The following is a 23,550-nucleotide window of genomic DNA, read 5'->3' as shown; positions in this document are numbered from 1 at the left end:
GGAGGCAGCTTGATGAAATAACCACGCAAATAACAAGGAAATTATAACTGCACAAAGTGCTACAAAGGAGAGAAATTCAATGCCATCAGATATAGGTTAGGGGTGTGACCCAGGGGAACTGGGTGGTGACAACAGTGGGGAGACCTCTTTTGGTGGAGTAAAGATTAGGTTGGAGTGGGTTCGGATGTTAATGATCAATGTCAGTGAAAATATCAGAGTAGGAATCTCTGAAAATTTTCTACTCCATAAAAGCAATAAGAATAATGGCAAAGATTGTCATAAAAAAAAAAACTCTTCAGAACTCGGGAAATTAACCAGAGGCTTGGAAAAATCAGGGGAGTATTCCTTTGAGAAAAATGGCTGAATCTTTGTAAAGACAGCAAACTTTGTGGTGTTTTAACTTACACTATTCTCATTTCTCCTATTCAGCTCCATAGTAGCTTTGAAAACCAACAGCCCACAATAACAGTGGAAACCAACAACCTAGCAGTCATTGGAGGGAGAAGAATGGGGTTGGAGCTCCTTCAAAGCCCCATATCCAGAATCCTGTCATTATTTGACCTGTTAGTGGTTCCCTGAAAGTCCCCACCAGCAAGGCTGTCTTTATTTGATCTCAAAGCCTGCATAGTACAAAAGCCTTCCCTTTGGTGACATTTGTGAAAAAATAAACCAGAGACAATTGTTCAACACTGTGGCTGCCAGAGGCAGTGGATATAATTGGGCAAACAATAGACTAATCAAAAAGCTTAAATGGAAAAAGTAGGGAATGAGCTACTTATTAGGAGGCCTTGAAACAACTTCAAAATATCCAACAAATGTTGGAGAGGTTGTGGAGAAAGGGGAACCCTCTCACACTGTTGGTGGGAATGCAGGTTGGTACAACCACTTTGGAAAACAGTGTGGAGGTTCCTCAAAAAATTAAAAATAGAGTTACCCTAAGACCCAGCAATTGCACTACTGGGTATTTACTGCAAAGACACAGATGTAGTGAAAAGAAGGGCCATATGCACCCCAATGTTCATAGCAGCAATGTCCACAATAGCCAAACTGTGGTAAGAGCTGAGATGCCCTTCAGCAGACGAATGGATAAAGAAGATGTGGTCCATGTATACAATGGAATATTACTCAGCCATCAGAAAGGATGAATACCCAACTTTTACATCAACATGGATGGGACTGGAGGAGATTATGCTAAGTGAAATAAGTCAAGCAGAGAAAGTCAATTATCATGTGGTTTCATTTATTTGTGGAACATGAGAAATTGCATAGAGGACATTAGGAGAAGGAAGGGAAAAATGAAGGGGGGAAATTGGAGGGAGAGACGAACCATGAGAGACGATGGACTCTGAGAAACAAACTGAGGGTTTTTGAGGGGAGGGGGCCAGGGGATGGGTTAGCCCAGTGAAGGATATTAAGGAGGGCACGTATTGCATGGAGTGCTGGACGTTATACGCAAACAATGGATCATGGAACACTACATCAAAAACTAATGATGTACTATATGGTGACTATACATAATGTAATAAAAAAATTTTTTTTTTAAATATCCCTGAAATCTAGAAGGACACACACATCTGTAGGGCTGCTTTCATGCACAAGGCTGTGTTCATGCTCCTAAGGTCCTAAGCTTCACTTCTGGCTGAAATTGAGGCTCTGTGCAAGCAGGATCTGAGGTAAACTCAGAGTTTTTACCAGGCAGCCTCTGCCTGGCTGAACACTGAAGCTATGTCCTAACATACACACAAAGCCCCTCCCTAGGCAAAGACTGGAATACTAGCTGGTTTTAGGCATTTTAAAGAAATCTTCATCCAATCATAAGATGACCATTAAGCTAACAGAGAAGAGGTTTTAGTGGCCACATACAACAAAAAATATAGACTTTATAGAACTAGTTCAGAAAAGTCACTAAACAAACAAACAACAATAACAAACAGTAACAACAACAAACCCTGGGGAGAAGGGAAAATCTGATTTCCAGAGTTGACACATCATATTATCTAAAATGTCCAGTTTTCCACAAAAATTATGAGACATGTAAAGAAAAAAAAGTATGGCTCATACAGAGGGAAGAAAGCAGTCAATAGAAATATCTCTGAGGAAGCCTAAACTTTGGACTTACTAGACAAAGACTTTAAATCAGCTATTGTAAATATATTCAAAGCATTAAATAAAACAATGTTTAAAGACCTAAAGGAGAGTATAACAATGAGAAAATATAAAGAGATAGAAATTATGCAAAGGAAACAAATAGAAATTGTGGAGCTGAGAAGTACAGTAACTGAGATGAAAAATTCACTAGAAGGGATCAATAGCAGGCGGAAGAAAGAATCAATGAACTTGGAAGATAGGTCAATTGAAATTAGCCAGTGTGAGAAACAGGAAGAAATGAGTGAAGAAAAATGAACAGAACCTAGGCACCTGTAGAACACCATCAAACGTACCAACATACACAAATTGGAAGTACCAGAAAGAAAGGAGAGAATGGGGCACAAAGAATATTTGAAGAAATAATGTTCAAAAACATCCCAATTTTGATGCCAAGCATTAATTTATACATCCAAGTTACTCAGTAAATTCCAAGTAGGAGAAACTCAAAGAGATCTATACTTAGACACATCATAATTTGTCAAAAAGGAAAGTCAAAGGAAGAATCTTGAAAGCAACAAAAGCAACTCATCACTTACAAGCTATCTTCAATAAGATTAATAGTTAATATTTCATTAGAAACCATAGAGGTGGGGTACCTGGGTGGCTCAGTTGGTTGGGCATCTGCCTTTGGCTCAGGTCATGATCTCAGGGTCCTGGGATCGAGCCTTGTGCCAGGCTCCCTCCTCAGTGGGGAGTCTGCTTCTCCCTCTCCCTCTGTCCCTCCACCCCCACCCTGTGCTCTCCTGCTCATGCTCTCTCTCTCTCTCTCAAATAAATAACCTTCTTTAAAAACAAGAAACCATAGAGGTAAGAAGGCAGTGGTATGAAATATTCAAAGTGCTGAAAGACTATAAGCCAAGAATTTTATAGCCAGCAAAACTATTCTTCAATAAAGAAGAAATTAAGATATTCCTGGACATATAAAACTAAAACAATTTATCATTAGCAGAACTGCCCTGTAAAAAACACTAAAGGGAGTTCTCCATGCTAAAATAAAGGACAGTAACTCAAGTCCACATGAAGAAATAAAGGAGGTGAGTGATAATAAGGAAACAGAAATGGTAAGGATGGGAAGAGATGATACAAATCAAACTACAAGCCAGTGCCTGGCACCTAGTAGATGCTCAGTGTAATCATTGTAGCTAGCGTTACATGGAGCTCACTGTGCACAGGCATGGACACAAACCAAACCTCACATAATTCCACAAAGAAGGTACAATTACTGTCCCCATTTCATAGATGAAGAAGATGAAGGCACTGAGGAACAGAGATGTTAAGAAATGTCCATGGCAGGGCTGGGGTCCAGCCTGCTCCAGAGAGTGTTCTCCTAACTGCTACACTTAGTCTCAACCTCCTGACATCTCTGGTCAGAATCAGCTCTCCTTTTTTCTTATATCAATCTCAACAGGACCCCAAGACTTGATTTTCAGCCTTCCGTTTAGATATCACTGCAAGACATAGATATTCTGAACCTCACGGTTATAGCGAGAAGTGAATGAGCTAGGGTTATGGGGGCAGTCAGATCTCTTCCCACTAGCTGGAGGTGGGAATTGGATGGTCATTGGATGGCCCACATGTCTGCCCAGTTAGTGCTCATCAAGCTCAGTGAGATGTCACATCTTTCCTGTGCAGAGCCAGCATCCTGAGGCATGTGCCCCCTCATGATCTGTGCAGAAGGCTCACAAGTCCAAGAGAGGCCTTCATTTTTCATGCTCTTTGGGTTTTGGTTCCAGGCTCTGGAAAGTGACTTTGTCAGTGCCAACCTCCACCACTGGATAGACCTCATTTTTGGGTACAAGCAGCAGGGGTCAGCTGCAGTGGAAGCTGTTAATACCTTCCACCCCTACTTCTACGGTGATAAAATGGACCTCAGCAGCATCGGTGACCCCTTGATCAGGAGCACCATCCTGGGGTTTGTCAGCAACTTTGGACAGGTGCCCAAACAGGTACAGCATCAATGTTCTTGGTCTTGCTTTCTCAAAAGAGTGTGTGCACTGTGAGCTTGGGAGTGAGAGTGAGGACATTTTCTCCTGGATAGGAACAAGAGGGGACTGGGGAGGGGAAATGGTCTTCCTACATCATCCCTCAACATCAGGGCTTACCCCTCTGTTACCATCTGATGTTGATGAAGATGATGACATCGTTAATGATGATGAGGACTACATTCCCCTCTGATATATGTGACAGACACTACAGTAAATCCATAGGATTTAATTGTCTATATATGTGTCTATATTTCAGCGTTGCTGTGAAGAGCCAACAAATGGAGACATTAAGTGCTCGAAAGTGCCTGAAATATGATGGGCACTCTGCAAATGTTAGTTACTATTATGATTCCCTCATCGAATCCCCTCATAAGCTCTGGGTATAGGGATTATTCTTTTACAGATCAGGAAGCTGAGGCCCAGAGAGGCTGAATACGTAACTTGCCCACAAATGCACTTTTGCAGATGCCAGAGGTAGAGCTCTAGCCCCATCTGGCTGGCCCCAAAGCCTATGCCATTCACCAGCAGTGGGAGAGTATCTAAGTTCTGCCCGCTGGGCTCCTGGGGAAGTTGCTGGGGTCTCACATGGGCCTTTTGCTTCACTGGCTCCATCCTGCATCAGGATTGTCATGTAGCGATATGAGGCTATATGTTTATGGTGACATCCTGGTGAATGGTGGGCAAGAGGAGCGCTTATTTAACTGATCCCAGCCTTGTTGACCCTCAAACTTCAGTTCAGCGTGGAGAGGCTTTATTCCTAAGGACAACCATCTGGGCTACTAGCATAGCCCCATGGGCTGGGGTCTCAGCCTGGGAAGTCAGGAGCCATGCTGGGAAAAGAGTGCATAAGCCCAGCCAATTCTGGGGCCATCTTGGGCAGCAGCCTTACCCACATGTAACCATGAGGCTTGGATGGGCTCATCTCACAGTGCAAATCTAGTAACATCTTTTCTACCTGGTCTTACGTGACATGCTCCAGGTTTGCTCGGTTCCCAGGGGAGGGCAATGTGAGAAGTGCCTAAGGGTGAGTTGGAGAATGGACAATGTATCCAAAATGTGGGTTTGGCCAGGAAATGCTTCTTAGGAAAGAGAGAATTTCAGGAAAGAGGCTCGGGTAGCGAATGGTTTCATTTCTTTGAGAAATGAAATAATCCAGATAAAGCAATTAAATCAAAATATTAGCTACCCCCATCCGATTGTGTCCTGGGTGATATACTCACCGCCCTTGTCCACAAGCAAAAAATATTTTCACATCACTATGCTCACAGAGTGCACACAATTTTAGATTCTGATTTTATTTAGTGATGTAGCATATTAGCTTTTACAAAAATATTTCTAAGTAATCATCAGAATTGGAATTCTTCCAGGGGTCCCAACTAGAGGCAGGATTAAAATACTTCAGGACCATGCACTTGCCATCAGGGGGTTGTGCGTGCCGAGGCTGTGACAGGCCTCTAGCCTGTGGTGCTTTAGTCATTCTGCTGTGCAAAGGAGGGACATTCTTTGTTTAATGCTCATTTAAAAAAATCACTGTTCTGATTTCTGTTTGTATTGATCACCCACCCAGCTTTACTAGGTAGACCAGTAATCAAGGGCTGTCACTGAGCCTAGACCGCTGTGAGAACCCCACCCACCCACCCCCTGGCTGCCTGCTGAGCCTCGCCTCTGCCCCTGGGGCCAGCTGGGGCCAGCTCTCACCCCTCCATTGTGGCACCCGGTGGATGTTTCCATCGAGGAGCATGGGCCCGATGGCTGGAAAAAACAGCCTCGTTGGGGAGGGGAGGGTGGAGAGCTGGCCTCAGCTGCCCTCTGTGGCAGCAGCAAGATTCTGCCAGCAGCATGGCCTTGCACTTCATGTTTTGCCTGGTTATGCAAAAAGCTTGGCATTAGGGACGATTTGACAGCAGAGATCTAAGAAAAATGAAAATAAAAAAGGCCACTAATGGGGTTTGCCTGTGCTCTTTGGAATGTTTGAAGGGATGCTATTAAAGAATTCTGTGTTGATGCCCAGATGGATGTGCCTGCAGAGAGTTTGCAAGGGAAAGGAAAAAAAATATATGAGAAAGAGCTCAAGCAAATGAGGAGAAACATGTGATCTAGAGAGGAAAGAGGGTCATTCTGACTCCATGATATGAGAGGCAGCTCTGCCAGGGACCAGGGCTCCTCGATGAGGTCATCCTGTCCCAGGCAGTGTGGAAATGATGACAGTTTGGCAGCCAGGAGGGCTATTTCTGCTAGTCCTGCACCATGAGCTGGAGAAAGTAGCTGCCCCTCTCTGAGCCCCAAGCCCCTCATCTGCAATATCTGAGGGTTGAACCAGACAGTTCTCTTTATGCTCATCTCAGTCAGGAGCAAGCCCAGCCCAGGCAGCGCTCAGAGCAGAGGTGCCGCTGTGACTTGCGTGGGGACGCCGCCGCCTTGGGCCATCCATCCCTAATGACTTGTGTGGTCTTTGTCTGTCCCCTGTCTCTCCAGCTCTTTACGAAACCCCACCCAGCCAGGACCGCCGTGGGCAAGCCTTCACCTGGAAAGGATGCTGTCCTGCCTGGGAGCCTGCCCAGCCACCCACAGCCCTTCTTCTACAACCTGCATGCACTGAGGCCCTCCCAGGTCACAGTCAAAGGTGACTGCCTGCTCTGCTTTGTTTGGCGCCCTGTCCCAGAGTTGTCCCTTCAGCGACTATTGCTCCTTTGGAGGTTCAGGGGTACAGACGCTTCAGGGTCTTGGGGTCTGGCTTTAGATGGCTGTGTCTCTAGTTACAGAAGGAATCTGGGGAGGCCTCTGCTCTGGAAATGTCCAGAACCACCTCTGTTAGATCCTGACAGACTGACCTGTCTGTCTAAGACACACATTCCTCTCTTTCTTTCATATATGTGAGCGCACACACACGCACACGTGCGCACACACACACACACACACACACTCCTCTCTTTCTCTTTCTTTCTCTCTCTTTCCTACACACACACACCCCTCCCCACTCCAAAGCCAAGTGAGGAAGTCCCAGATTTCCTGAGGGAAGTACAGCCTCCCCTCAGTGGTACCCACAGTCACTGTTGCTCCCGAGCACCCAGGTGGGCCTTCGGGCCTTAAGCCAAGAGCATCTATCCTGGGCAGAGAGCCCAGTGGGAGTTCCAGCCCGGCTGCTTCCTGGAGACACGGTGTGTGTAAAGTCTGATATCTGCCACCTGCGGGCTGCACAGCTTTGGGGAAATCCCACTGCATGGGGCAACATTCTGGAGTTGTATAAGGACTATAAGGTTGGGTTTGTTGGGGTTTTGTGATGTGTCCTTTTTTTCCCTTCAAATTCAAGAACGATGTCTTTGGCACACCTCACCCTGCTCGATAAGGTGCCTGGGAGGGGCAGGAAGGGCAGAGCCCCCACAAGGCTCCTGTGGCTTTGTGTCATCTGCCCGGACAGCCTCAGCCCTCAGAGACACGAAGACCTGCGTGGCCACATGCGAGCTTCATGTATGTGCAAAGGCAGGGGAGGGCCCAGCTCAGGACCAGGGTCCGACACGGCCCCTGGAGTAAGGCCCTCGGGTGTGGTGCCTAGGCGAGCAAGCGGCTCCTGCCAGGGGTGGTGATTTGCCAAGTCTGGGTCACCTGCCATGGCTCCTGTCTGGGCCCAGTGATAGGGGGTGCTGTCCTTTGGCGTGTAAGCTCCACCATACTAACTGCGGGGTAGATATGTACCTTTTCTCTCTAGGCTCCGAGTCGCCCAAAGGAGCCATTGGCCACATCGTCCCTACTGAGAAGAGCATCCTGGCCGTGGAAAAGAACAAGGTGCTGCTGCCTCCTCTCTGGAACAGGACCTTCAGCTGGGGCTTTGATGACTTCAGCTGCTGCCTGGGGAACTATGGCTCCGACAAGGTGGGTGGGTGTGGGGCGTAGGGGCGGGCTCAGGATGCAGGGCAGGCGCAGGGCCCTCGGCCTCTGTCTGTTGGGGCAGAGGCAGTCTGGGGATGGGCCGGCCCAAAGCAGGCACAGCTGCCCACACCCCACTGCCTCCATGCGGCCGTGCCCCCTGCCTGTGAGGGAGAGGTTTGTACGGCTGCGCTCAGGGCCCTCGTGGGCCAAGCCTCCAACCTGTGTTCCAAGGAGTGGAGCTTGCAAGTTCTCAGTGCACGCCATCACCTCAGAGCATTCTCTGCCACTCGGCTACATGGAGGCCACTCAGACTCTCACTCAGCCTGGGTGGGAAGTCAGGGTTCCTCTGGCCCTGGTCATGGCTTGGAGTCAGAGGACAGTCACTGAGCATTCAGCCGGTACCAGAAGCCAACCATCTGGTTAGTCTTCCTCCATCCTTGACTCAGGCCATCCAGTGACCTCACTTCTTGCTGGGGCCCTGGCAGCCTCCCAGGTTCCTTGCCTAGCCCGCCTCCCCTCCCACCCTAATTCCCACCCACTGATCACATGGCATGAACTCCCTGCCCACCAAGCTCTGTCTCTCCATCCCCAGCCTTCCCTACCACTTCATGAAGCAGCCTGAAACTAGTCCCAGATATCAGCCCCTCCTGAAACCTGTCTCTGACCTCCTCAGGCTGTCGTTGGCCTCCCTGAGGCTCACTGTGCTTCCCATGAAAATCCCAAATCATGGGATTTTCACAATGTCCCCATGACTTACTGCTTGCTTGTCTCTCCCCAATCCCTAGAGTATGAGCTCCCTGGGCACAGGCTTGGACTGTCTGGATTTTGTCACCAGAGCCAGCCTCCCAAACAAGTGACATGTCCCCCCGTTCCCATGGCCCACAGGCAAGCCAGCACTATCCAGACCTGCCTTTGTCCCTGTGTCACCCTGTCCTGGCTCGCAGCGCTGTGCTGGCCGGGGCACCAGGGCTCATCCCGCTTGTCTCCTCTAGATCCTAATGACTTTCGAGAACCTGGCTGCCTGGGGCCGCTGTCTGTGTACTGTGTGCCCAGCCCCCACAACGATCATCACCTCTGGGACCAGCGCTGTGGTGTGTGTGTGGGAGCTCAGCATAGCCAAAGGCCGCCCAAGAAGCCTGCACCTCAAGCAGGTATGGTGCCTCGGTGGGGATGGTGCCTGGGGCGGGTGCGGCACCCTAGTGTGGCCCAACTCCCTGAGCACCGAAAGCCCTGCCTCCCTCAGGAGCAGAGAACACAGTGAGGCACTGGGGGCAGCACAGGGCTCTGTGCCATGAGAGGGCCACGGTTTCATGGCCACAGTGGATTTGACAAGCCCGCACGGCAGGTGCCTCCATGGAGACCCACACCTCCGTGAGAGACACTGCTTGCGCCGCAGAGCCAATGAAACCAGTTTCCTTGCGCTAGAGCATGTTTTTGACCATGTGCCAGGGACATTTTATGCTGAACATTTTGCCTTCTCAACAGCCCTGTCAAATAGGTACTATTATCATCCTAACTTTACTGCTGAAAAAAAAGTAGGTTCAAGGAAGTTAAGTGACGGGTGCTAGAGGCAGAAATGGAAAGGCTGTTTCAGAACAGAAGTGGTTATGCAGGACTAGAGCAAAAGCAGGGGGCAATGGTCTCATTCTGGTCCTGCCTCAGGACCCACCGCTGCTCTGAGAACAAGTACAGTGTCCTTACCGTTTACTACGACGCGTGCATTCGTTTACTCTTGTAAAGCAGGCACTATCATTCCCACTTCCACAGGAGAGACCCGAAGCTCAGAAAGAGCGAGTTTGCATTTTAATCTAGGTCGATCTAACTCTAAGCCCACGCTTCCTGCTTTTGCACCCTTGAACTTGCCTGAGAGTACCACTAGGTCTCCTCAACTTGAAGTGCAACTTGTGTTTATATCTGCTTTATAGTTAGCCATAGAGACCCAAGATAACAAAAACCCAAACGAATCATACAAAACTCACCATGGGCCAGATTTCCTAAACTGCACATGTTTCACTGGAACTGATCCTGGGTTTCTCTAGATGCTTTTCAAGCCACCCCCCAGCGCATGGGCAGTGCGCGGTGGACTCTCATGAACACGAGGTGAAGGAAGTCAGTGCTGAGGGGGCTGATGAATCCTGTGGAGCAGTGGCACCTGCTGGGCCGGGACAGCAGTGTGGGCCAAGCGCAGGCTGCCTTCACCAGACTCTCCAAGGCGGTCCTCCAAAGCCAGCCTCGGAGCACCCTGCCTTTTCACATTTTCACATCGTTCTGGGTTTCCCTGCTCCTTTCTATGAACTGCAGTCAGGAGGCTGGATCCTAATTCCAGACTTAAGTGAAGAGACAGTGCATTACTCTGTGGAGCCTTCCCCTCTCCCAGGCACCACTCTGGGGATAGCCGGAGATCCAGCCTGATTGCAGAGCTGGCCTTGGGAAGTCGGGGAAGCAGCCTCCCCCGGCTGCTCTGAGGTCCCTTTCAGAAATAAAGATGAACTGTAAAAGCCCCGGTATTGACAGCATAAAAATGCCATTCATCATCCTCTCCTGGTTATAAATCAAGAGGAAAAGGGATGGGGAATCCCATCCCACATGCTCGTATTTCTTAGGCAAAATAGAATACTTTCTCATTTACCTATGGTGGCTGACATGGCCTTGGGGCTCCCCCAGACCACCAGCTGCTCAGTGAGGGGATCTGTCCCCCGCTTGTTGACAAAATCATCATTAAGTAGTTTCATAGACAGTTTTTTGAGGGTTTTATTTTTTAAAGATATTACAACATTAAAGACAAATGTCAAATTCACTTCAAAGTTGAACAATTCTCTCTAATCCCTATAAAAGTTTTGTTGCATACTGCCATCCCCAGATATACCTATTTAATACCATTCTGATCATTGTGTAGATATGTTTATTCTATTTTCGCCCAGCCTATCAAATTGTTTCTGCTTTTCCACAGTCTCTATAATTTACATTTCAATTGTTCCATATTATTCCATTTCCATAAAATTACATTTCAATTGTTTTATTATGTCAGTGCACCACAGTTTAATAAACCATTTCTTCTAAAGCTAAACAATTACATTACTTGCAAATTTTAACTGTTTTAAATAGTGCTGCAGAAAACAACTTATATAGATTGCTGTTTGCTTCTGATTAATTGTTTCTTTAAAATAAATTTCAAGAAGTAGAATTACCAAGCAGGGACGTGATGCTTTATCTATCGAGGCTCCATAGTTTTACCGTGTCACCGACGACTCAGAGTGCCCATCTCAAAACAGGTGTCCAGCATGAGCAATTATTTCCAGAGGTTTTTATTTTATTTATTTTTTGCTACTTTAGTTAGGTATGATGACATCGTGAAGTTATTTTAATTGGCCATATAGACAGGTACTGTAGTAGTCCCCTCCCCCCCCCTTTATTATGGTTTCACTTCCCATGGTCGCAATTACCTGCGGTCAACCCCGACCTGCAAGCAGATGCTCCTCCTTCTGACTCATTGTCAGAAGGTCAGTACTGGTGTAACACTGTGTCACGGTGCCTGTGTCGTACCCTTCATGTCATCTCATCAACTCACATCATCACATCACAGGAAGGGTGAGTACAGTGTCCAATAAGATATTTCGAGAGAGAGAGAGAGGTCACATTCGTATAACTTTTATTACAGTATGTTGTTGTAACTCTTCTTTATTATTAGTTATTGCTATTAATCTGTTACTGTGCCTAATTCATAAGTTAATTTTTTTCATAGGTATGTATGTATAGAAAAAAAAACACAGTAGACATAGGGTTTGGTACTATCCACAGTGTCAGGCATCTGCTGAGGGTCTTGGAGCACATCCCCCATGGATAAGGGGGACTACCGTATTCTGAGAAAACAAAAGAGCCAATAGAGAACACATTTAAATCTGCCGTCCTCTTTTGCTGATTTCACCAGCCTTTCCCGAAGGGGGTGGCTGAGTGCCTCACGGTGGATGGGCACTGCCTACATGCCGGCTGGTCCCCCTCACTCTCCAGGGCCTCCTCTCAGAAAGCAGCAGACTTGACACCATTAATGGACAGCACACATGTAGGCACTTGGGCTCAGAGCTCCTTCTGAATGCCCAGCCCTGACTGCAGGGTCCCCCGGCTTACACGCTTTAGAGTCAACGTGTCCCCTGAGGTCAGAACTTAGTCATCAGCGCTCCGGTCAAAGCCTCTGCTTTTCTCTTCACTTAGATAGTTTCCAGTCTCCTAAGATGACCCAAACCATCTTCTGTGGGTCACGTCCAGAGCCTTGCCAGCACCATCTGGTTGGTGCCACATTAAGACCTATTAGAAACAAACAGGAATCCCTGGCAGAACTTTTAATTGCGGTGACCAGGCAAAGTGACAGCTTTGAAAAATGATGCTCAGCCTCATTGACTCAAATGAGTGAGCAGTCATCTGTCCTGAGGGTGAAGGTTTACCACTAGGTAAGCCAGCGTAATCATGTTTCAGAATGCCACCTCCACACTTCTCTGGTGGATTCCAAAGGACGCCAGCAGGGGCGCACACAGGAGTTCTCAGATCCCGGCTTACCTGGAAGTTTCTGGGACAGTTGTGATGGAAACCACACTGTTGGCAGCAGCAGTGGGCCCAGGGGTGTCAGGTCACCCCAGCCCCTCTGGCACACGTCCTGGGGAGCAAGGGCTCTGGCCCTATCTGGATACGTGGGCATCTATGAACCAGGCCAGACCTGGCGCAGGCCAACCGGAGGGCCAAGACCAGGGCCCTGAGTCACCTGCTGCCACTTGGCCAGACAGGCTATGAACCCAGACCCATCACACATGAAAAGTCATATTTTTTTTCACTATGACCTGACTGACCTGCCTTCTTCCCGTTTTAGTGGGCAGAGGCATATTTGTTTCCAAGGCTCCCTTGGTGTAATGCTCAAACTTGAGCATGCACAAACATTTCTTGGAGGACTTGTGAAAACCCATGTTTTGGAGCTCCAACCCCAGGGTTTCTGATTCAGTAGGTCTTGGATAGGGCCCAAGAATTCGTATTTCTAACACATTCCCCGATGATGCTTATGCACCTGGTTGGAACGCCACACTTTGCAAATCAGTGTCCTTGCCTATGACTAGAGGGAAGACAAGTGCAGTTGAGCACACAGCAAGAGGGCGCTACTGGCCTCTGTTTCAGTTATGATAAAAGGACTGCAGATTCACCCTGGCTGGGCCCCAACTCCCAGGAATGGATGGAACTGAGCTGAGAGGCCAGCATGGACACACACACACACACACACACACACACACACACACACACACATACCCCAGACTTTGGAATCACAGAATCACCCCAAATCTCTGTTTCCTCCTCTCGGACCCAGAAAAGGAGGACAAGATATCTCCCCAAGTAGCTGGATTCAGAGTCCCTCTCAGAAGCTGTGGCTCTGCCTCTTGTCTCCAGGCCTTGTACGGACACACGCAGGCTGTCACGTGCCTGGCAGCATCGGTCCCTTTCAGCCTCCTGGTGAGTGGCTCCCGAGACTGCACCTGCATCCTGTGGGACCTGGACCAACTCACCCACGTGGCCCGCCTGCCTACCCACCGAGAAGGCATCTCTGCTCTCGCCATCAGTGACGTCTCAGTAAGGCCCTGCCTTCTCAATGTCTGGGAGCCTGCCTGGCAGCATGGTGCAGTGCCCCAAGAGAAAACCCAGGGGCAAAGAGAGGCTGACCACCCAAGAATGTGAAGAGGCTCCCGACTGTGTGGAGTATTCTTTACCCAGACAGAGTGGAGCCATCAACATGGGCAGCATCTGGGTCTAGATTTTATTTTTTCCTTTTTTATTTCTCTCCCTCAGGGTGGTGGGGGTGGTGGGAAGTGTCTGTTCTGGCACAAGCATGAAGTTGGCTTTGGTAAGAGATCTGCTGGGCTTGACTGACTAATTCAGCTCACTGACTGCAAATCAGTGTTAACTCAGCAGGTGCTTCTGGTCTCCATGGCAGGAAGTGCTTCTGCTTGTCCCTCGGTGCTGGCTGCCATAGATGAGCCTGTCAGGAACATGTGTGTGTGTGAGAGAGAGAGACAGAGACAGAAGAGAAAGAGTTAGAGAAATATATATCTAAATCTCAATATGGAGTTTCTCCCAGGCTGGAATCTCCATCATAGGGCACGGGGTTCCCTGAGGATTCAAAACCTCTGCATCTGCTCACAAAAGCCCCAGGAGTCCAGCACATGGATAGACCGGGCAAGGGGATAATAGAAGGAGGGGGAGATGCTCAAGAAGGCTCCTGGTACCAACTTTAGTCAAAAGTGGTCTCCAGGTAGGCCTGAATCCAGGATGAATGTTACATGGGCAGATAGAGGGTGGATGGATGGATGGACAGATGGATGGATGATAGATGGATAAATGGGTAGATGAATGGATGGGGAGATTGAAGGATGAATAGGCAGATGGATGGCAGGCAGATAGGTGGATAGATGGATGGATGGATGGATGAATAGGTATGTGGGTGGATGGATATTTGGAAGAATGAGTGGGTGGATAGGTAAATGGGCAGATAGAGAGTGGATGGATAGATGGATAGATGGATGGATGGTGGGTGAACAGATGAATTGGGGGAGGCATTAGGAAAGAAAAAAGCCCTGATCTGAGAGAGCATAAAACCCATAAAGAATAATGTCCTCAGTCCTCAGAGAAGACTTACAACAGGACAACAACTTGTTGACTTCAACTTGTCCTGAAACCAACCGAGTTCACCAATTGAGTGCCTGCTGGGCCCAGTGCTAGGTACTGGGCAGAGATATATCAACATGGTCCTTGGCCTCAAGCAGACTCTATACCAAACAATTCAGGAAAAGACATGACAGAACCAAGTCCAGGGGGCTATGGAGGGGCACTGAGTTGCCTACATCCCTTTTGTGGTTAGGGCAAGGCTCAAAAGCATGGCTCCAGCTGGTTTTATGAGACCTCGGTGACAGTGACCACTACACCATTGGCTATAACATAGACAAGGACTTGAGAAGAAAACTCTGGACATAACCATTACAGGAGATTCAATGGGGACATTTTTCCTCAGAAATTCCCTTCAGAGGGACATTGTCCAATTTTATGAGCCATATACAATCATTCAAACCTCTGTCCTTGCCCTCCACCAGGTGATATCCAGATTTTCTTAATGGGTACAGGGCCAGCCAGCCAGGTATAAGTCCCATGTCCAGAGCCAGGGGCAGTCTCCAAGCTGACTCTATGCCAGTCAGTATATGGTCAGGGAGAGGGCTGTGGGAGAAGTCCAAAGGGTGAGCCAGTCAGCTTGTGTCAGGGAAAGCAGTATCCAAACACATGATTGCAATAGGAAGATAGCCAGGAATTTGCAGTATGTGAAAACACAGCAGACCGATGAGTCATCTGGGAAGAAGTAGGTGTCTTAGAAGGTCCAATATTAGCTTGGATAGTCTTCAGAAGATAGCAGGTTAAGGGTGATTGCATGTACAAACTGGCTGAGCAAGTGGCAGATGGGCAGGCAGTGAGCCCAGCATGGAGTAAAGCCGGCTCTCGCTGCTGCAGGGCACCATTGTCTCCTGTGCGGGAGCCCACTTGTCTCTATGGAATGTCAACGGACAACCCCTGGCCAGCATCGCCACCGCCTGGGGCCCTGAAGGAGCCATAACCTGCTGCTGCATGTTGGAGGGGCCAGCATGGGACACAAACCATGTCATCATCACTGGGAGTCAAGACGGCATGGTTCGGGTAGGTGTGTCTTGGGCAAAATGAAGGCATGGTACAAGAAAGTGTTTTTCTCTGTTCTGCTCACTTCTTCCAAGAGTCTAAATCTATAGGCTGCATTTCAAGCCAGGTGGCAGGCCAGACCAGATCTCCGCAGCAAATGAGGGCAAAGGCAAGTCTCCCTCCAGGCATAAAGTAAATAAATAAATAAATGAAATTATGTATGTATAATTTTATATACACATATACTCATGTAATGAAATAAACACTTATTATCACAAGGTGTGAAAGCCGAATGGTCAAATGCACAAGAACATAGCCCAGTGCTGAAAAGAAATATTTGGGCCATCCATTCACACACTTGCCTATCCATCCATCCACCCATCCATCCACCCACTAATCCATCCAGCTATTTATCTCTATACCTATTCATCCATCCATGCATCCTTCCATCCATCCGTTTTTCCATCTACCATCCATTCATTCATCTACATGTCCATCTATTCATCCATCCATCCAGTAATACATCTACCTACCTGCCTAACTATTTATCCCTCTACCTTCCTTCCTTCCTTCCTTCCTTCCTTCCTTCCTTCCTTCTTTCCTTCCTTCCTTCCTTCCTTCCTTCCTTCCTTCCTTCTTTCCTTCCTTCCTCCTTTCCTTCTTCCCTCCCTGCCTCCCTTCATTCCTTTGTTCCTATCCTTCCATCCAATGCTCTATGCTTCCATATACCCATCCATTTATCAATGAACCCATCTGTCCACCCACATATTTGTTCATCTATTCATCTATCTAAACACCTAACCCTGGCTCTGTGCCAAACTCTTCATACAAGCCATAGGGGACACAGAACTTAATGGTAATAGGCCCTTAAGATGCTCATATCCTAGAAGAGAAGAGAAAAACTACATGTATGCAATGCATGCTATGACCAGGATAATCAAAGAGTGCCATGGATCCTCTTAGGAAGGCCATGGCGAGGGAGAGAATCCTCCCTCAGCAAGAAACCAGGAAGAGAAGGAAACAGAAACACTGAGGTGTGAGGATTAGCACAAGGAGAAGAACAAGGTAATTTTTCTGAGACTGACAGGAAAGATAAGGAATCATTCAGAGGCTAACTCAAGAAACTGTCAATTGAATTCCACAGTTTATGAAAGGAAATGTCAAATATGCCACAAGGTATTCAAGAAAATGCCCATTGAATTCTACAAATATGTATGAAAGCTTGCTGTATGACAGCAAGAAAAAAGACTGAGGAAGGCCCCTCAAGAAGCCTTATCTGTGGGCTCTGAGGGGCACATGGTCTCTGAAGAGAGCAGGGCGTCCTGGGCTAGCCAGAACATGAAGAGGTCAGCGAGGCCTGGGCTTGGTGGGGTGCGGTCCACGCTGTGGGTCAGTCAGAGGAGCTTGGGCTGTCTGAGTAGCAGGTGCATTTCTTTCACAGGCCCCCAAGTCATGAGTGGGAGTCTTTCATACCCTCAGCACTCATCCATCCAGGAAGATAATTGAGCTCCTGGGATGGCCCGGCGCGGTGCTAGGCCTGGTGTGGAGCTCACAGAAGCATTAAGGGGAGGCTGGTCCTTGTCCTTTGGCTAAGGAACTTCCAGACTCAGCAAGTGAGAAGAAGCCATATGTGGTCAGCCTGAGGATGCTCACAAGAGCGCTTGGGACCAAGAGCCAGACACAGAGGATGGGGAAGCCTAGCTGCTGAGTGGGGAGGGAGGCCTCCAGGGATGGCGGCAGCAGGATGAGAGGGCATTAGCTAGGTAAAATGACAATAAGCCAGCTGCTGAGTGTCACCCATAGAGCTGAGGTTGATGGCAGATGCCCTGTCACAGGAGTGCAGAGTGAACCCATCCAAGCTGCAACTGTGCTCGGCTGAAGCCCAAGTACTCTTTCCCAGAGAATACACTAATAGTGGAGGTGAAAGGGGACCAGGCTCCCCCACCTTCCCTCAGAGTCCCTTGGACGTGAGGGAATGGGATGGGCCCAAGCCTACAGACAGGATCATTTCCCCAGCCATGGCCTTTTCTCTTTTCTGGGCAGATTTGGAGGACTGAGGACATGAAGACATCTGTTCCCGGGCTGGCAGCACCAGAGGAGACCTCAGCCCCACCTCCAAGCCCTAGAGGTACCTGCCCTGCTCAGGGTGCGGGGCACGCTTGCCTTGCTCATTCTTCCCTCTCCTTTCCCCTCCTGTAGCGCCGTTCAGGCCTACAGAGCCCAGGGAAGCCAGCGGGTCTCTCTGGATGTTGACAAGTTGGGCGGACAGAGCACAGTTTATTGCAAGCTCCTAGCAGATGTGAAGCATCATGGAGAAGTCCTGTTGCATCCTGGCCCCATCATGCAGGGACCAGTGAGCTCTGGGCTGCTCCCTGGACATGTGAACTGTGGTGATGGTTGTTGTCAGCACCTCCTGAGCTTCAGAATTGTGGGGGTGGGGGGACATGCCTTGCAGAACTTGGTTTAATGTTCTCCATCTGCCTGGATGACTCTTCAATGACAAACTTCCCAGCCTAGGGCCTGGGTCCAAATACCTACTTGCCTAGACAGCCAGGCTACAGACAGGAGCAAGGAGGGGCCAGGGAGGGGCCTTGCCATATGCCTGGGGAGAGGAAGTGGTTCCATAGTGCCCTAGCTTTCCCTGGGGATCCTGGTTCAACCCACGCAACCCCATGGCAAGCTCCTCAAAGTGGGTCTGGGGGGTCCTCTGCATCAGCATTGCCCAGAAGCCTTATTAAAAATGTAGATTTGGGTCCGTTCTTACCTTAAACCCCAGCAAATGATTGGGGGTTGTTAGATTTCCATATCCGGCGGGTTCCCAGGTAAGTGTGGTGTGCACCAAAGTAAGAGAACAACTATTCCAAAGCCCTCTTTGGGTTGTGGCAGATGGTACTAAAGGAGGGAAATCTCTTTCTTCTGCTGTCATGGCCACTGGTAGCACAGCTGGCATGGCCACCATTACAGAACTTGGAGGGAGAGGGCTGACCAGGAGCAGCTTCCATGGTGCACACTTGCCATGCGTTCTCTTATTTGTCACACCAACCGTGTGAGGTAGATTTTACTATGATACCCTTGTGACGGATAAGGAAATTGAAGCACAGAGAGGCTTAGTAACTTGCCCAAAGTTATATGACTACTGCAGTTTTCACTTCTGCCATGAGAGCAGACACAACCAGCCTCAGACTCACTTCACACTGCCACACTAACCTCGACCACAGATACTGCCATGCATCACCATCGACAGCACCACCCCCTGACCATAGACACAAAGGTCACCATCAAAGCCATCACCTCCTGCTCGTGTACCACAGCTGTCCCAATGGCCCCACCATCACCTCCTCCAATGCAGCAAACCTTTCTCAGCTCTGTTTTCATCGAAGATTTGGGCCCAGGACTGAGACATCTTTCCTGGTGTGTATGACAACAGGAAACATGTTACCGTGAAGTGTGGAGTCTCCTGTCATCATGAGTCTCTCTGGTTTGCACTGCATCCCAGGACCCCTGATCTTTCATGGGAGAGCATTTTCCAGAGTGCTGAGGGCTGCCTTCTGAAAAGAGTAGCCATTTTCAGTTAGTGCCCATTGAATTAGTTAGTTAGTGCCCAAGGAACTACTCCACACCTCCTTGAGTCATTTAGTCATCCATTTATGGTTCTTTCTTCACAGAAGCATACACTGACATCTGATCAGCTCTTACTAGGTCCCAGGCTCTGCACAGGGACTCCCTTCCTTCAAAATAGGGCCATCCGGAAACACTTGTCAATAATCTGGGCTGACCCAGAGCAGTGACCTCACAAGGATCTACAACCACATTCACTTCATTATTCCTAGTGTCTCGAGGGTCCTTTGGGACTACAGGGAATCAGCCCATCTCAGAGTAAAAAGAAAAATGCGTGGGGCTTGTGTATTCTAAGAAACTGATAGCACTTCTTTGGAGAGCAGGGGCCAGACTTCCTCCCCGACTGCCACAGTCTTGGAAGAGAGCTAGCACAGGCTCCTTATTCTCTAGCCTGCCCAGGAACAAGTCTGTGGTACACCTGCCGGGGAGCATCCGATTCAGGCTTGCGTGCCACTGCCCGTTTCTGGAGCTATGGTGGTCCAATGAAGAAAAGGTAGATAAATGGATGTCTGCACAAGAATGCTGTGTGGATGGAAAGACAGATGAACAAAGGGCACCTCAGAGACATTCTGCTGATTCTGGAAGTGCCAGTGTATTCATGGGTTTCTACTCAGGATCAGCAGTTGTGCTGAGATTGTGCTCATTGGGGGTGGGGTCCAGAGCAATGGAAAATGAGATAAAAAGCAGGAGACGGGTGCCTGGGTGGCTCAGTCGTGAAGCGTCTGCCTTCGGCTCGGGTCATGATCCCAGGGTCCCGGGATCGAGCCCCGCATCGGGCTCCCTGCTCGGCAGGAGGCCTGCTTCTCCCTCTCCCACTCCCCCTGCTTGTGTTCCCTCTCTCACTATGTCTCTCTCTGTCAAATAAATAAATAAAATCTTTAAAAAAAAAGCAGGAGACAAGGCTCTAGACCTGGCTCTGTCCCCAACAGCTTCTCTGTCCCTCAGTTCCCCCACTCCGTGAGATGGAGGTGCTCCTGTACATCCTAACATGATGACAGAAAAATAATAGGACATAGGCAAGAATCTACTCAACAAAATGCAGGTCGTCCTTATAATTTCACAGGCTTGAAAGAGCCTCCCCCCCCCATATACCGGCTGATGACATTAGGGAGCTCAAAGACAGGTTCAGGCTGGCAAGAGCCCCCTCAGGCCCAGGTCCACATCCTTCCCCTGCCGTTTGCCCTGACCTGCCTGAGGTCACCACTGTCAAAAAGAATTACGTGCCAGGGTTGTAATCACAGTTCAAGGGAGGATTCAGGTGAAATGACATGAGGGCGCAGACACATTCATGGAAACCAGGCTGGGCCACAGTATGGAGCTAGCAAGTCCATGTGCAGGCTTACAAACCCAAGCCAGTGGAGGTCTTGCTGCTCTCAAAATATTGTTCGAAACGGTTTGGCTGGAAAGCGACAGTATTGGGCACGACACATAGATATTTGCACACGTGTCCTGTTGGCGTGTATATCGCTGCATCCCTCAGATGTCGTAAGGGGCAAGAGAGGAGATCTTTGAAGATATTAAGAATGCTGCATTTGTGTACAGATGAAATCTAATTTCTGCCTGGAATTCATTTATTTGTCATTTGAAGCAAGGACCAACCCTGTTGAGCACAATTCATTTTAGGAATCGCCCCGTAGATTTGGACTCAATCTGGTACATAAAAAGTGCTCGGGGAAGGCTTGTTGTTTGGACTTTTGCACAAACACAAAATGCGCATGCATTTCCCAGGGCACAGAAGAGGCCATCTGGGCCCAGCTGGGCCAGCGGCATCTTCCCGCCCGGCTGCCGAGGGACCTCGTGGGAATGTTCCCTGCCGATGTCTCTCCATCTCACCCTTCCATGCTGAAGGAATTACTGTCTGTCCCCAAATGCAGTCATTAAAATGAGTGAAGTAACAATCATTGAGTTATATTTTTTGAAAAAACGTTCTCAGCATTTAATTATTGGTTGTGGCGTGAGAGGATTTAGATAAGTTGATAATGCCGACTTTATGTAATTTATTTTTACTAGGCAATTACGGGCTGCATTACATCCTGGCAGCAAGGTATTGTGGGGCATCTTATTAAGCATAAAGCCAGTAAACACTGATGAACAATTTTGCTGAACTAGGCATGCAATTTAGAAAGCAATAATACACAAATCCAATTTGGTACACAATGGGTACCGCAGCACGTCAGCACATGTAACTATCACAGCCTGCAAATTAAATTGGGACGGCCCTTTTTGCAACAGCACAGGCCAAGATTAAATATATTTTCCCCCTCAATTTAACAAGTTGCTGACCACAAATATAAATACGTGTGTATGTGTTTGTGGCCCTGCGTGTGGACGTACACGTGCATGTGTGTGAGCCCACTCGGGGTTTCGAACGATTCTCTTGCACGACCCCCACAGGTCACAGGTGGGAGAAGAATCTTGCCCTGTGTCGAGAGCTGGATGTCAGCCTTGCTTTGACTGGGAAGCCCAGCAAGACCAGCCCTGCGGTGACAGCTCTGGCCGTGTCCAGGTAACCAAGGCCTGGCTTCTTCAGGCCTCCAGCAGGGGGCGCCGGGGCCGCCCCTGGGAAAGGCCCCCCGCAGCTCTAGTCTCAGGCTGCCTGGCCCTGGAAGGTGACCTCACTACTGCAGGGACCTGGAAGGGCCCACCACGCACAAGAGGCAAACAAGGTGCCCATGTAGGGCCCTAGGACGTTTTTTTTAACACGCACATGTTCTTGCCTCTCTCTCTCTCTCTCTCTCTCTCAAATATCCATGAATTCATGAAGAAATCTAAAAGGTAAAAGCATATGGCTTTGTAGTTTCATGCTATAGAGAGACTTTTTTCCTGAGGCTCACTACCGATTATAACATTTGGTGTAGTGATGATCCTACACCACAAAAAAAAAAAAAAAAAAAAAAAAAAAAGCCTTTTGAAAGCTCTAAGCCAGTGTAGAAGAGCCAAGTGTCAGACACCACCCTTGATAGACAGTATTTTATTCTTCACAGCTACCCTGTGGCAGTAAGTGGTACTTACTGTCATTAATCCATTCCACACACTACGAAGTGTAGCCTCAGGAGGCTATGGACCTTTGAGAGCTGCTTCCCTTCTTCCCTCACTGCCCTGGAGTGGGTGGCTCAGGGTCCGTGGTGGTGGGACCCACAAAGTGTTCTAGAAGCCAGGCTGAAGTGAGGTAGGCTAGGGTGGGCCATGGGCAAAGGGACAGAGGGTCCAGAGCCCTACCTCTCTGAGGGAAACCCTGCCATTTGTTTGGCTGGGGGGACATCAGGCACACCTGGAGATGTTGGAGAGAAAAGTCTGGGCTTCACCCTGCCACTTGGAGCCTGGACATCTTGGAGTGTCTCTCCGTAGTCATGAAGGAGGCCGCAACCCTCCTAGTTCAAAAGTCCTCCTCCCCCGGGTCAGAACATTCTCCAGTTCTCCCAGCCCCTCCCCCTGCCTCAGGTGGAGGCCAGGTGCAGGCCCTACGGGGTCCTGGACTGAACCCCCTGTGTCACAGTTGCCTGAGGGCCGACCCTTGGCTCTAACGCTCCTGTCTATTCCTTCTCTTCCCAAGAAACCAGACCAGACTCCTGGTCGGCGATGAGAAGGGGAGAATATTCTGCTGGTCTGCAGAAGGGTAGGAAGAAAGAGACGGTGGAAGTCTGGCCGAGCAGCACGTGTCCTGAGCTGCAGCAGCACCCCGCAAATGTGGACTGACCCAGTGCCCGGGGCTCAGGAGAGTCTCCCCCGAGGAAGGGGCCCCTGGCCATCAGAGCTGCACACCCTGAACCACTCCACGGCCCATGGGACTTTGGCCTTGGATTGTCCAAGGACGCACTCTATAAAAAGGAAAGCACCTTGGGAGCCTGGGAGTGGCGATCTGGAAACCGTGACTTGCTCACAGGCTGCCCACGAACTCACAGGACTCACCTTTTCAGAGGGCTGATTACGTGGGGGGAAAAATTGGGTCGCTTACTAGAAACTAATGGGAAATATTGGATTTTCTTTACTTTATTAAAACAACTATTTTCCAGATGCAAGAGGGCTCGTGAGTATAAAATCGCCACTCTTTTCCACTCAGTTGTTTGCCTCCCATACCTAGAAAGGCAAGAAGCCCTCAGGGACGCACAGCCCACTCTCAGAGTGTTTCTCAGGCCTTCCTGTCTCCCTCCATGGAACCTGGCTGTCTTGCAGGCTTGCCTGCTGGACAGGGGCTCATGGGGAGTGAGGGGCCACACCCAGGAGGCCTACTTCTGTGGCTGAG

The 23,550-nt window shown here is 48.9% G+C and overlaps 1 protein-coding gene across 7 annotated transcripts in view; it reads left to right on the top strand.

The window, feature by feature from the left end:
• Positions 1-23,326, top strand: part of WDFY4 (WDFY family member 4) — a 295,199-nt gene extending 271,873 nt beyond the window's left edge. For 6 of the 7 annotated variants that reach the window (XM_028098639.2, XM_088020233.1, XM_028098635.2 and 3 more), the window contains exons 54-62: positions 3,882-4,094; positions 6,609-6,756; positions 7,819-8,003; positions 8,993-9,151; positions 13,425-13,604; positions 15,528-15,710; positions 17,733-17,817; positions 21,702-21,813; positions 22,861-23,326. In XM_028098639.2, coding sequence (XP_027954440.1) covers positions 3,882-4,094; positions 6,609-6,756; positions 7,819-8,003; positions 8,993-9,151; positions 13,425-13,604; positions 15,528-15,710; positions 17,733-17,817; positions 21,702-21,813; positions 22,861-22,927 — 1,332 coding nt within the window. In that variant the 3' untranslated portion in view covers positions 22,928-23,326. The remainder of the gene's footprint in view (positions 1-3,881; positions 4,095-6,608; positions 6,757-7,818; positions 8,004-8,992; positions 9,152-13,424; positions 13,605-15,527; positions 15,711-17,732; positions 17,818-21,701; positions 21,814-22,860) is intronic. The other variant, XM_088020234.1, reaches the window with a different exon arrangement.
• Positions 23,327-23,550: the final 224 nt, after the last annotated feature.

Source organism: Eumetopias jubatus, unplaced genomic scaffold, assembly GCF_037043125.1.
Source record: "Eumetopias jubatus isolate StellerSeaLion01/CBP00866 unplaced genomic scaffold, mEumJub1_p1.0 scaffold_17, whole genome shotgun sequence".
In the NCBI taxonomy this organism is placed as follows: Eukaryota; Metazoa; Chordata; class Mammalia; order Carnivora; family Otariidae; genus Eumetopias; species Eumetopias jubatus.
Note: the sequence above shows the minus strand (reverse complement) of the source record. Positions and strands in the feature narration are given on the sequence as shown.